The following is a 12,602-nucleotide window of genomic DNA, read 5'->3' as shown; positions in this document are numbered from 1 at the left end:
CCATTGCAGCGTATTCAAGGGATAGCTCCAGGCGCTGCAGACTGCTTCTGCAGTCTGTAAAGAGAGAGGATGGTGGACATCAGCCCCGCACAAAGAGCCAGCTTTTAAAATGGCAAGAATGTGAATACAGGGGTCAAATACGGACACAAAACCGTTCTGTTGAGTCCCGGGGGTGGGACGGGATGGAAGTAGCGCGATGTTTCATGAATCAAAAAACTGACTTCGGCAGCGTCGGGATGAACAGACCGACTACTCAGTTTAGCAAAAGAGCTTCATTCAGACATAAGCATGGAAGACAAAACTCTGTCATTTTATTAGTCGCCCCAAGGCATGGAATGAATGTTTCACCTTCTGCACAAAAGCTGTATCAACTTGCTCGAGTCTCTTTAACCTCACACACAGTCAAAGGCAGCAAAGGTTTGATTCAATATGAACCTCCTGCCTTTCCAGGAAACTCGCATAAATATGCAGAAACTATGACTTAATGAGAGTACAGGAATAAAAATCAGGGTTTCACCACTGACCCCCTTTTTGTGGGCCAATGGAGGGGGGTGCTGCTGGTACTCCCATGGGGTTGTACGCTCGGCTGTCAGTAGCGATACTTGTCTTTATCCAATTTAAAAATTAGGAGAAACAACTCCATTAAGCATAATTAATAAAACAAAAGTGGCATTAGCACCCATCCTGTGGCCTCCCACTTATCTACATGTAGCCATTTGTGGGATTTCTTGCTTATTCTCACAATCATTATCATCACAGTTAATGGAGACCACTCACTGGATTCATTAAAACACAGCAATGACTCTAATGGAGAATCTGAACAAAGATGCAGCCCCTGTTGCAGATGGGTGTGGCAGCAGGCTTTTCATATGGAGGAGAGCTTCCCCTCCCTCCTCCCCCTCCTCCTCCAGGTTGCACATGTGAAGTGCCGGGACCGGCAGCAGCGACTCCATTCCCTCTCGGAGGGGTGTGTGCTGTTCCATATTAATGACAAAGAGCGGTGCGGGAGCAGAAAGTCACTATCATACACCCATTTGTTTAAAAAGAGCCAGCTTCACAATACAGTCGGCGGGAGTCCACAGGAATCCAGTGAAAGCTGGGAGATACGTCAATGACAAAAGACAGAAGCAACCTCACTTTTTTGTCCGTGAAACAAGGGCTGCCCAATTCCACAACGCCATTTGTCTTTAACCTAAACCAAGAGCAGCTTCATGCATTTCAATGGGAGTGTTCCTGCATGGAGAAGAAGGAACACAACTGCAGAGCACAGCCATCTCTCTCCTGTTGTTAAGTCTTTCTTTAAAGTGTAGACAATAGATCTCCTGGTCCCTCCCCTTGGATAACAAATGAACCATTATTTTTGCAAGGCAGGGCAGCGAACCTGCTGGAAAGTCGGGAAATTGTGGAGATAAAACTGAGATGTTATAGGATTTAATGATGGGACACTATAGAAATGCACAGAAAAAGTCAATGGTGTGCCAAATTCTAATCATCTTTCTCCACCTGATCAAGAAACGGGAGGCTGACTAGGCAGTTTCAGCTGAGATTGTTAAAAATTAAAAACATATCTTTCAGACTGTGCCTCTGAAAGTGGGTCGAGCCAATCACCAAAGTGTAATTAAGATTCACTTGCTGCAGTTTTACTGATAATCCTGTGTGTAAAACTGTCACGGGCGAACAAAAGACCCTCTTCCTCACTGAGTCATCGCCTCAGAGTGATTACTTTTGCCACCCATAACACTTCATTTTCTGATGGTGAAGATGCTCCTCCGGCGGGGGGAGGGGGGATTGCTCTCGTGACATGTAGGAACCCAGCATGTTGGTGCGGCGGGCTCATATTTCCTCACCAGCATCCTGCTAATCTAATCCAAAGGCGACACGGAAGAAAGGAGTCTAAAAATATACTTCTAGTGAGCAATGAGTGAGTAAAGTTTTTTAGCTCAACATGAGTGATGGGAACAAGCTGTTCACCCAACAACTGCACACACAAACAATGAATCACAAACCCTCCCCCATATCTTCACAGCCCCAAAAAGCCAACACCCCTCCACCTGTTCGGTGTCCTGCTTTAGGGGGTGAGGATGGGGGGGGGCAATACAAGCATGAGTGCACTCGTAATGTAAGGGAGGGGGGACCAAAAGGACATCAAATCTGTCCAAGCTGAGTTGAACTACAGTTTGGATGTACCTAGAGTTGGACATGTGCAGTATAAACCAGCAGACAGCAGCCAGCGTGCCATATGGTGGGGATGCACATGTTTTAAGCATCAACTCTCCAGGGACGAGATGATGCACCAGCCTGATTTTTCTTTTAGAAACCGTGGTCTCCGAAGCTTCTTTCTTTCAGAGAAGTAGAGCAGGTGCACGATTTGCTCTAGCGCGAGCTTCCCAAGTTAAAGACGTGCAGACAAACCCGCTCCATCAAGGCTCGTGCAACATCCACATCTTTGTTTCATCAGAAGCTATTTTCAGTTTTACACCCTTCTTCCGACTTCAAAACCAAAACGGCCCCTGATGGTGGTTCAAACCCGCGTCCTGGTTGTAAAGTGCCGCTGCCAGGGGCGATGGTAGGAATCCCAGACCTCCTGATGGGAATTGACAACGGGGCCCCCGCCCAAATGCTGCTTTAATTTACAGTACGACCTCTCCTGCCTGAACAGGCCGCAGATTTTGAAAAGGAAGCCTCCCCCTCTCCTCTCCACCAGCAGCACCTCTGCCTTCAGCTCATTTCTTATTCCGATCAAGGCCAGTGAAGCACAAGGTGCACACAAATAAGCACAAACACACACCTCATTCTCTGCAGCGAACATCTGTCTCCTTCTTATATCTCACTAGCTCTTGTGCTTCTGTGGAGAGTAATAGCGTCTCTCTCACTTCTTTTTTTTAATCCTAAACACAAATGCACTAACTGTGTGAAAGTAGAAAAGGCTCCACTTCACTTTCTCGCTCCACACAAAGGACCAAGAGCCCTTTAGAGCCTTTTGAGAGACATTAGGAGCCAAATTTGGGTTAAGCATCCAGCAGGATAATAACTTGTACAGATATCACATTTGGGAGCCTTTTAAGTATTCCTATTATAACAAGCAAGAGAAGCAGTGGATTAATAGGAAAGCTGTTCCCTTTGTCAGATTACACAAGAATTGCAGCTCATTTATTCTCTTAAATTTAGCAGAAATTTTGCGATTTCAGTCTGTAATTCACACTTCTGTCAAGCAGTCCACGTTTTCCCATTTACAGAAGCAATCGACACATCTGAAGAGTCTGAAGGGCTGAAAAAAAAATTGTTTTTAAATGAAGTAGAGATGCCGGGCTTCCATTCAAAGTCATGATTTGGTTGAGTTGCCACACTTCTTTTTCATGGCTGCCTCTGAATTTTGCATGAAGGTGCATAATACTCACGAGTCACAAAAGAAATCTCCTTTCAAAGGAGCAAAAGTAGAAGAAAACAAGCGGTTTTCAAACCAGAAGGGATGTGCACAAGTGCACAAATGGATAGTAGTGCAAAAAAGTGCACACACACACACACACGCATGGAGAGAGATAGGCATAACCCAAACATGCAATTAAAGCCATTCTTTCCTCTTATCCTGAGAATCAACATCACAGCATCCACAAGACAAGTCCCAGCATAACCTAGTTAGAGATGAAAGAGTGAATCACTCTCAGGTGAAATTAAGTGACCTCCCCCCACACACAGTCCAACCCCCACCTCAAAGAGATTAGTCCATTAGCAAAAAGGAGAGCCCCACTTGCCCGACAAGTAAGACCAGCTGTGACAGCGAGCGCTGTCTGTCTGTTCAGGGAGGGGGTGATGGGGTGGGTCAGCGTCAGTGGGATGACCAAAAAAAAAAAAGTATTTCCTGCAGAAGTGAGCATGATTGCAGGTTTGATCATCTTAAAAAATAAAAAGAACAAACACAATCCGTCATTTTTTACGATCCCAAAACTTGAAAACAATCTCCCTCAGACAGACTCCATCAGGAGTTCACCTTTATTCCACAAGCGAACACACGTTTCGTTCACCACTGATCCTCTCATCACTGCTGCAGTGGGTTAAAAAAAACACCTTTAAGGGGATTTCCTCCCAAATCAAACCACCTGAGCTTGACTGTGAGGTGCTGCACGGTGTTAATTCCCAACAACAGGCACCGCTGCTGTGTGACGAGGTGAAGGGGAGCACAGTGGGATCAGCTTCCTTATCCCAGGAAGCACTCCCAGCTTATGGGTCTGCTTACAGCCTGGATGAGTTATGTGGACACATGTGGAGGCTGCTACCTGTTGACCCGACGCAGGAGACAGAGAGACAGAGTATGGAAATCTACAAAGAGCCTGACCTCATCCCCACAAATGCAAAACATGTGCAAAACACACACACACACACACCCTTTGTCCAGGTTTCAATCTCCTTGTCTTACAGAAACTCATTAGAATAAAAATACTGATGTTGCAAGTTGCATGCAGCCGAAACCCCAGAAGATTCCTGATATTTGGGCACACAGTTGTGCAATCCATTACCACCTATGTGTAATTACCAGACAGAGCCAGTGAGGAATGCTTCCCTCACACACAGTAATTATCATAAATCATACAGGAAAGCAGCATCATCCCTCTGCTCAACACCCTGCTTGTTAACAAGGACAGAAAACGTGAAGAAAAATGACTCATGGTTATGACATCATGGCAGGAGCACATGTGATGCCTGAATGATGACCACCACACCGTGGCACAATGGACTCACAATCACTCCACGCGCAGGAAAAGTCACTTTCATACAAGTTTTATTTATAAATGTAGTTTTAATTACTCGTTTATAACAGTAGGAGTTCATATAAAAGGTGGAAGTTTAACTCAAATGCATGCAGGGCAGATTTGAGGACTACGATTTTTTTAAGATTGCGCTAATTTATGAGTAGAATCGGACAGTTAGGATAATCAGATTTTGGGAGTTTTAAGAGCACCTTGGGTGCTGAAGTCGTGTGTTTTACACTTCCGGTTGATTTTATGTCATTTTTTTGGGGAAAAAGAGAGAAATAAATTGTGCTTACCTTTGCAGAGGAGGGAAGCGGCGAGGAGGGCGGACAACAAGTGCATCCTCTCGACTCTCAGATCCTCAGTCAGCGCGGTTTGCTTCACAGCTTTCTCAAAACCCACTTGAGAGGTTGTTTTGGTGTTTGTTTTTGAAAAAGGCAGGTGGAATAAATCAAGGTGTCCTCCTCTACGTGTTCAACAGAAGCTCGGTTCAGGCTTGGCTGCTCTCCCAACGTGGCATGTGCTCGGGCTCACTTCGGCTCTGTTGGAACAGGTAATTTGCGGAGGGGGGCGCGCGCAGTCGAGCGCGAGAGCGAGGGAGACCGAGTACAGCCCCGCCCCCACATCCAAGCCTCCTCCTCCTCTCCCTTTTCCTAGTGCACCCCCTTTCTTTAAAAGACCCTCACACACACACACACACACACACACACACACACACACACACACACACACACACACACACACACACACACACACACACACACACACACACACACACACACACACACACACACACACACACACACACACACACACACACACTTGTATTTAAATATTTTTGGTGACCTCGATTAAACACGTTGCCACTTCTGCTACCTGGTCTCTGTACTCTTTTGCTCTCTCTCTCTCTCTCTCTCTCTCTCTCTCTCTCTCTCTCTCTCGCTCTCTCTCTCTCTCTCTCTCTCTCTCTCTCTCTCTCTCTCTCTCTCTCTCTCTCTCTCTCTCTCTCGCTCTCTCTCTCTCTCTCTCTCTCTCTCTCTCTCTCTCGCTCTCTCTCGCTCTCTCTCTCGCTCTCTCTCTCTCTCTCAATCTGGAAAAACTAACAATGGAAGGGGGCTTCTGAGTGACATGCGGCGGCTCGTGCACTGCCAGTGATTCCCTAATCAAACTGTTTCGGTCATTGGACTGACTCAGGGGGAATTCATTGAGTTATATCTACTGAACCTAACCTAAACTAAAAGTTAATTCACACCAAACCAAGTTTTAGGGTGCTCCATGTTGTGTGGACCAGCAAAATGACCCCACAATGTGGAAATGCCCACACACAACATATTAAAGTTAAAACTTGTCCACTTAAACATATAAAGACAAGTACACACACACACACACACACACACACACACACACACACACACACACACACACACACACACACACACAACTCCAAAGAAACTTCCATAAGACCTCTCAGCTACATTTAAAGGCACCAAACTGTTATTTAATGGCAGCAAGATGTTCTCCACCTATCTGACAATCTCCTGACTGATTACCCCACCTGTTCACGAAAGAAGAAAAATGGCAAGGTGACATCTCCGCATTTCAGCACCACACGAAATCCTAAAGCTCTCCTTCTCGAAGAAGAAAACCAGTCAAATATTTCAGCATTTAGTGATTTTTATACCCACGACTGATTACTATTATTAAGGTAACGGTAGATTTCTTTTGTCACATGTTTCAAATAAAAAAAAACCTGATGTAAGTACAAGTAATAGTTCTTGCCTTTTTTTTTTGCCATTTTGCAGAACTTTTAAGGATTTCAAATTCATTCTACAAAAAAAGTCAAACAGAAGTGACAAATCTGCAGCAGTGAATTAAAATTGAGACAAAACAAGATTGTTTTCTGACAACTGATGAAACATTATTTTTAAAGGGATGTTTTCTGCCATTTTGAAGTTTCTGTGTGGAAGTTGCAACAAATTTCTTGTCCCCAAATAGCATTTGTTCAGAGAAAAAAGTTTACATTCAAAAGGACTGATATGCTAATAGCTAGTCAGAATGCAGCTGAAACCATGCGTATTGCTTCCGTCTTAAAGTATGTGTCTCATGCAACGTAATTTCATAAAACTTTATTGGGCCATGGTTTGGACGGTACACTGTCATTTATGTGGAATTTTATGAAATCTTATCAGCGAAAATATCACTGGCAGCAGCAAAATGCAGCACTTCTGGAACATCCAGGGATCCATTTCTGACCAAGTAAACATGTAATATAAAGCTGATGGGGTACAAGGGTTAATAAAATCATGTTTGCAAGTACCAGTCGATTTTGAAGATGCGTTGTTTTAAAGTAACACTAGACAGTTTCTTGCTCCTCCCCCCTACTGGTTGAAAGTGGAATTACAACCTTGTTGCAGCTTGCTGTAGCGGGCGCTAACAATGAGCTAACACTAACATGAAGCAAATAATACTAAAATAAACTGCAAAGTAAAAAGATTCACACTGTTGGATAAATACAATTAGTTTTACCTGCAAGTCCAAAAGCAACAAAGCCAGGTCACCATCAGTCTGTGATTTTTGTAGCTTCCTTTAGCTCCTCATTAGTCCCAAACTTTTACTCCCAGGCTGCGCCATCTTTTGCAACTTTTGCTTACCGCAATGGCAGAGTTTTTTAAACTCAAATCAAGAAAATCTGGATCATATTTAAGCATATTTACATTATTTTAGTAGTGTTTTTTTTTCTATAGAACAATTGTTTTCCTCTTAGCATAAAAATAAGATAAAATGTCTAAAAACTAGGCTTTTTTTGGCTTTAATAGAAATCAGTTTTTGCAGTGTCGAAAACGACTGTTCAGCCTGCATGTGAAACTCAGAATGACTGAGTGCATTAAAAAAACTGTGTTTTTCACCAGTTTTACAATACACAGTCATTTGTAGTAAATCTTTTTTTTTTTGGCATATGGAAAAATTCCTAGCAGCTGCAAAACGAAGCATTTCTGGTGCATCTAATGGGCTCGACAGACGGGAGGCGACATCGCCTCTCCTCCATTTATTTTCAATGAGACATGCGCGAAAAGCGATAATCGCGGGTCTCCCTCCTACTAAGCGAAACGTGAAAAACGTGCGTGTGAAATTTTGCGCTCGTGCACGTGTCGTGCACAGGCGACCCAGCGACGCGATCCCAGAAAATTGAAACATTTTCAACTTTTCATCGCTGTTGCTCGGACGAGGACCAATCAACGGAGGTTTCATTCACTGACCAATGAGCGGACAGGACGCTCCGTATACCTCCGAGCAAACATGAAGGAGAAGTTGATTATTATTATGTTTTATAGTAAAATCAGAAGTAAGATTTCACATAACTCTAGCAGCACCTTGTGAAACATCATATCTACCACTTTATTAACTCTGAACCACTTAAATAACCTTAAATCCCTCCAACCTGACACAGCCAAGCAAAACAACGGAAGTTTCAATTTCGCCATGGAACAGAACGCGTAGACGGCTTTGCCGCTGGCCGCTGCCGCGGATCGCCTCCCGTGTGTCAGGTAATAAAAGCGACAGCGACAAATTTCGCTGATCTCAGTCGTTTGTCGCCTCCCGTGTGTCGAGCCCATAAGAGTAAAATGTTGAGCCAAATTTCATAAAACCACTGCTGACATGACTGTGTAATGCTAAAGCAACGGGGATGTAAAGGTTTATAAAGTAACTGTCACTGAAGATTTAAGCAGTCGTTGGAGCTGGAACTGTCCACCAAGCTGGTGGTTAGCTCATCAGTCGTGTGGGATGTAAACATAATTTCTCCAAAAGGGAGCTATCCACTACAGGTAAGACTGTTACTCTACATTTACTCAAGTCAAACTATCCTTTTAAACATTTAGTGTTAGCAGCTGACTCACTCGTATAAAATCAGTAATGAAACACGTCAAATTTGCTCAGAGTCCACGTTTATGTAAATCAGATGCTAAATTTGTGTTTCCAAACTCTCACCGACTCTTCCAGATGCATGAACACGCTCTCACGCTGAGACCTATTTTTCAATCAACCCCCATCTTGGAGGCTGTTAGTGCATCGCCCTGCTCCGTGCCCCACAGGCAGCGAACAGAAGGCCGCTGGTAAAGCAGCCCGTGCAGGACGGTTAATTAGAATCAAGTAGAAATGTCCACATAAATAATGTAGCTGTGATTAATTATTGAATTCCTTGCTCACATTATCTCCTTATTTTTCAATTATTTCACCGTGCATTCAAGAGCAGGATGCATAACAGTAACGTCGTAACGAGATTTAATATTTTCTTTCATTTCTCTGAACATGCATGCTGGATTTTTCTTCCTCGGCTTCTTGTGTGACTGTTTGCCGCTGCTCTTGCAGACATGAAACACTCTAAAGCTGGCGACAGTTTCCTAGTCCATTTCAGGAGTTGGTGAAAAAAAAAACCATCAGAGCACGTAAAATGTCATTAAAACCAAACTTACTGCAAATAACGCGATCCTCTGCTATGCTGTAGCTGCGTGACCGGGCTTGTCTGATCACAAAATGTACACGTGTGTGTGTGTTTGCTGGAGTCTGTGTCGGGCTGGAGGAGAGATCTGTTTGGGCGGAGGAGTATTCCTCACCCCGGGTGTGAAATTCATGTAAGCTCTGTGATGGTTTGTGCAAATGGAGTGAAGGCACAGGCTGTGAAAGCCTAATGCAATTTGATTAGAAGTTAACCACAAAGCAATATTTTTCCTGCCTCAGTGCGAAGAGAGGAGACAAAAAGAACTATTTGCTTTTTCTGTGTGTGTGTGTGTGTGTGTGTGTGTGTGTGTGTGTGTGTGTGTGTGTGTGTATGCATGGGTAAATGAGAGTGACTGCAGCGTTGTGTTCAATTACCAAACAATAACATCTCTGTCATAATTGGGATTTCAGGTGAGGCCGCTCAAGGTCTAAATGTTGAAAAGACGAACGAGCAGCGATGAGTCAGAGCTCCAACTTCACGTTACGCTTTTCTTTCTTTTCCTATTCTCTGTTGAATGAGCGCAGCTGAAGTTTGGGTTGATTTTGTATTCACTGGAGTGCGTTTTCAGTCAGTCCCCATGACTCTGGAGGGAGATTACACACGGAATAATGAATTACAACATTGCATGTCACAGTGGAGAAACTGTACCAGCTCTTGCTGTCTTTTGTTTGATGAAAGAACGCGTGCTCCTATTTTGACATTTTGTGAGACATCTCGTGGCACCGCTCCTGCTATGAGCACCGAAACAAACAACCGTGTGTTGCTGAGGACTCGGCTGAGGAAAGTACACATTTCTGACATTCAGGGGAGGCTGCAGACAGAAAATCCTTTCCCTTCTTCCTCCTCTGGCTGACGTTATAGATCCACACTAATTACCAAAGGTTAAAAAAAATAATTACTTTGTTGGTGTGACTAAAGTGAACAGGACCTGCTGGTGCAGTTTGGATTACACGCCCAACAGGATGCTTCTCATTTGTAGTCCTAGTAGTCATCCCCTTTTCTTTTGCATTCCTTCATTTTCTCCATTGAAGCTGCAGAGAATCCGGCTCCTCTCCAAGCTTTTTGACAGTTAAATTTCGCCTACATCCCATGGAGGCGTTGGCCTCTTCAGAGCCACTCGTGGGAGGCAAGCGGGTGATTAGTCTCCTACGGACTGGGCTTTTTGTAAACCGTGGCAAGAAGCAAAACACAGTGACCCTGACATTTTCTGTGTGAGCGACGGCGGGGAAGATCCACTTAATGGCTCTTCCTGCGCTGGCCAGCATCCCCACTCCGGATCAATAATTGCTTCATTAGTTAATCTGATTGAGTGTGTGAGCAGCTCGTAGTCATTGCAGAGTTACCTCTCTTTCTGAGAGAAGTCTGTGTCTTATTGATTTTATTGTTCTCTGTATAGTCCCCCCCCCCCCCCCCCCCCCAACTAATCCCCACATTTACATGAAGAAAAGGGGGCGCGGATCTCTTCGTTTGAGCTCCTCACGCCTTCGTTGATTCCGTTATATTAAAAAAGATCAATAGAAACTTGTTTTTGAACAGTAAAAACTAATGATGACAACCTTCAAGCACTCAATCCAAAACAAATTAGTATCAAAGGTGTCAAAACCCAGGGGGCAAAATCAGTGCAACAAACAATTATAACATACTACAACATGCAGCACTTATGCAGCACTTCCCATGGGTTGTATGTGTCCACTCGACAAATTGAAGTCGAATACTTACACTTATTTTGGCTTTGTTTGGGTCTCCGGCAGCTCCTCTGGGAAAAGGTCTGACACCCCAGCTGCTAAATGCTGTACATCACGCTGCCTGCTGTCACAGACGATGCTAATGAGATCAGCGACAGTGAACCAGAACAGTAAAGCTGCGGGGCTTAAGATGAAAGATGCCGAAACACTGAGGTGAGATGCAAATTCAGGTGAACAGTCCCGTATGTTTGTCTCTTTGTGTGTTTGCAGGCAGCATTATGGTAAACTGGAATTTTATGGGCCTCCACGCGAAAAACAGGGATAAAGTCACACACATCACGAGCAGCGTCAGTGAATGTGTGGAAAAAAATGCCACTGCTGCTGTCACTTGTTTAATTGGTGATGGAAAATCATAAATAGCATCTCTAATTTCCCTTCAGCACTGTTGAGATGCCTTCATACCTGTCAAAGGTCGATTCCCAGGAGGGGGCCTCTGGAGTCACCCTTCTTGGCTAGCAACCAGGGCAGGTTGTTGCTGATTTAATGTCCAGGAAAGAGCGGAGCACGACTTGGCTAGTAGAAGCTAACCGTTAGCATTAGCAACTCCACAACATGGCGGAACTCCTTCCAAGGGTGGACTGACCATCTGCGAGTTCTGGAGGATCTCAGAAATGGCCGGTGTCCTCTGGGGTGCGTCATTTGGAAGCATAGGATGTCCAGGCTAGAAGGGCTCTCCCACGATTGGCTATTTCATTTGGCAGCAAACTGTGTTCCCTCGCTGCAGGGTTTTAACGTCTGCAGCCAGATCTTGAGGAGTTTTCAGAAGAAAATGTGGACTTAGCGCTATAATTACCATTTAGTCCTGTTTTGCAACAAACCAGTTTCAGTTTCTTTCATAGAAGAACCTGAAAAACGTCAGATGTGAACCTATAATAAATCTTGATGCATTTATCACACTGTTGGACTGACTTTATATCCGTTGGCTATTAATTATTGGGGCTATCTTATAACTATATGCAACGGGGATCTATCTTAGTACTTTTAGATCTTTTCATTATTCTAGAAGAGAAACAGACCTGCTGCACACAGCTGGGTAAAAATAGGGCGGTTTTATTATATTATACCCAGGCAAGGCACACATATGTTAATCCTATGTACTCTGCTTTTACCTCAGTGCTGGAGACCCAACAGATAGAAAGTAAATCCAACAAATGTAACAAGACAAATTATAAGTACAAATTTGACGTTCATCAGGTTTTTTAAAAAAAAATTAAAGAAACAGAAAAAAAGTATTTTGCAAAACAGGACAGAATGGTTATTATAGCGCTAAGTGCACATTTTCTTTACAAAACTCCCCAAAAAGACTGATCTATTGGTGGCAGGACAGTCTGTGCTTAGCAACAGAACACGGTTTGCTGCTAAATGAAATAGCCAATCGTAGGAGAGTCCTTCTAGCCAAGCAGAGACGAGAAAGGTGGGACCTTCCTCGGACATTTTACGATTGACTGCTCCAGGGCTGGGTGTGCTCCAGCCGTCGTCACCCCTCATCCTCCCACTCGTAGACTGAAACTCCAACCGGCGGGACTGGTGGAGGCATTCCAGGCTGAATTATTGTCCCAGTCCATCCTGGTTTCAGGCGTGCGTCATTTTAGAGACAAAACATTACCAGAG

General features: G+C 44.1%; 1 protein-coding gene across 3 annotated transcripts in view; it reads right to left on the bottom strand.

The window, feature by feature from the left end:
• alcamb (activated leukocyte cell adhesion molecule b) overlaps positions 1-5,255 on the bottom strand; it is a 65,974-nt gene extending 60,719 nt beyond the window's left edge. For all 3 annotated transcript variants that reach the window (XM_015951121.3, XM_015951122.3, XM_054742526.2), the window contains exon 1: positions 5,045-5,255. In XM_015951121.3, the coding sequence (XP_015806607.1) occupies positions 5,045-5,090 (46 nt within the window). In that variant the 5' untranslated portion in view covers positions 5,091-5,255. The remainder of the gene's footprint in view (positions 1-5,044) is intronic.
• Between the last annotated feature and the right edge of the window lie 7,347 nt (positions 5,256-12,602).

The sequence above is a fragment of the Nothobranchius furzeri genome, chromosome 13 (assembly GCF_043380555.1).
Source record: "Nothobranchius furzeri strain GRZ-AD chromosome 13, NfurGRZ-RIMD1, whole genome shotgun sequence".
NCBI classification, from domain to species: Eukaryota; Metazoa; Chordata; class Actinopteri; order Cyprinodontiformes; family Nothobranchiidae; genus Nothobranchius; species Nothobranchius furzeri.
This window is presented reverse-complemented; position numbering and strand designations above follow the sequence as displayed.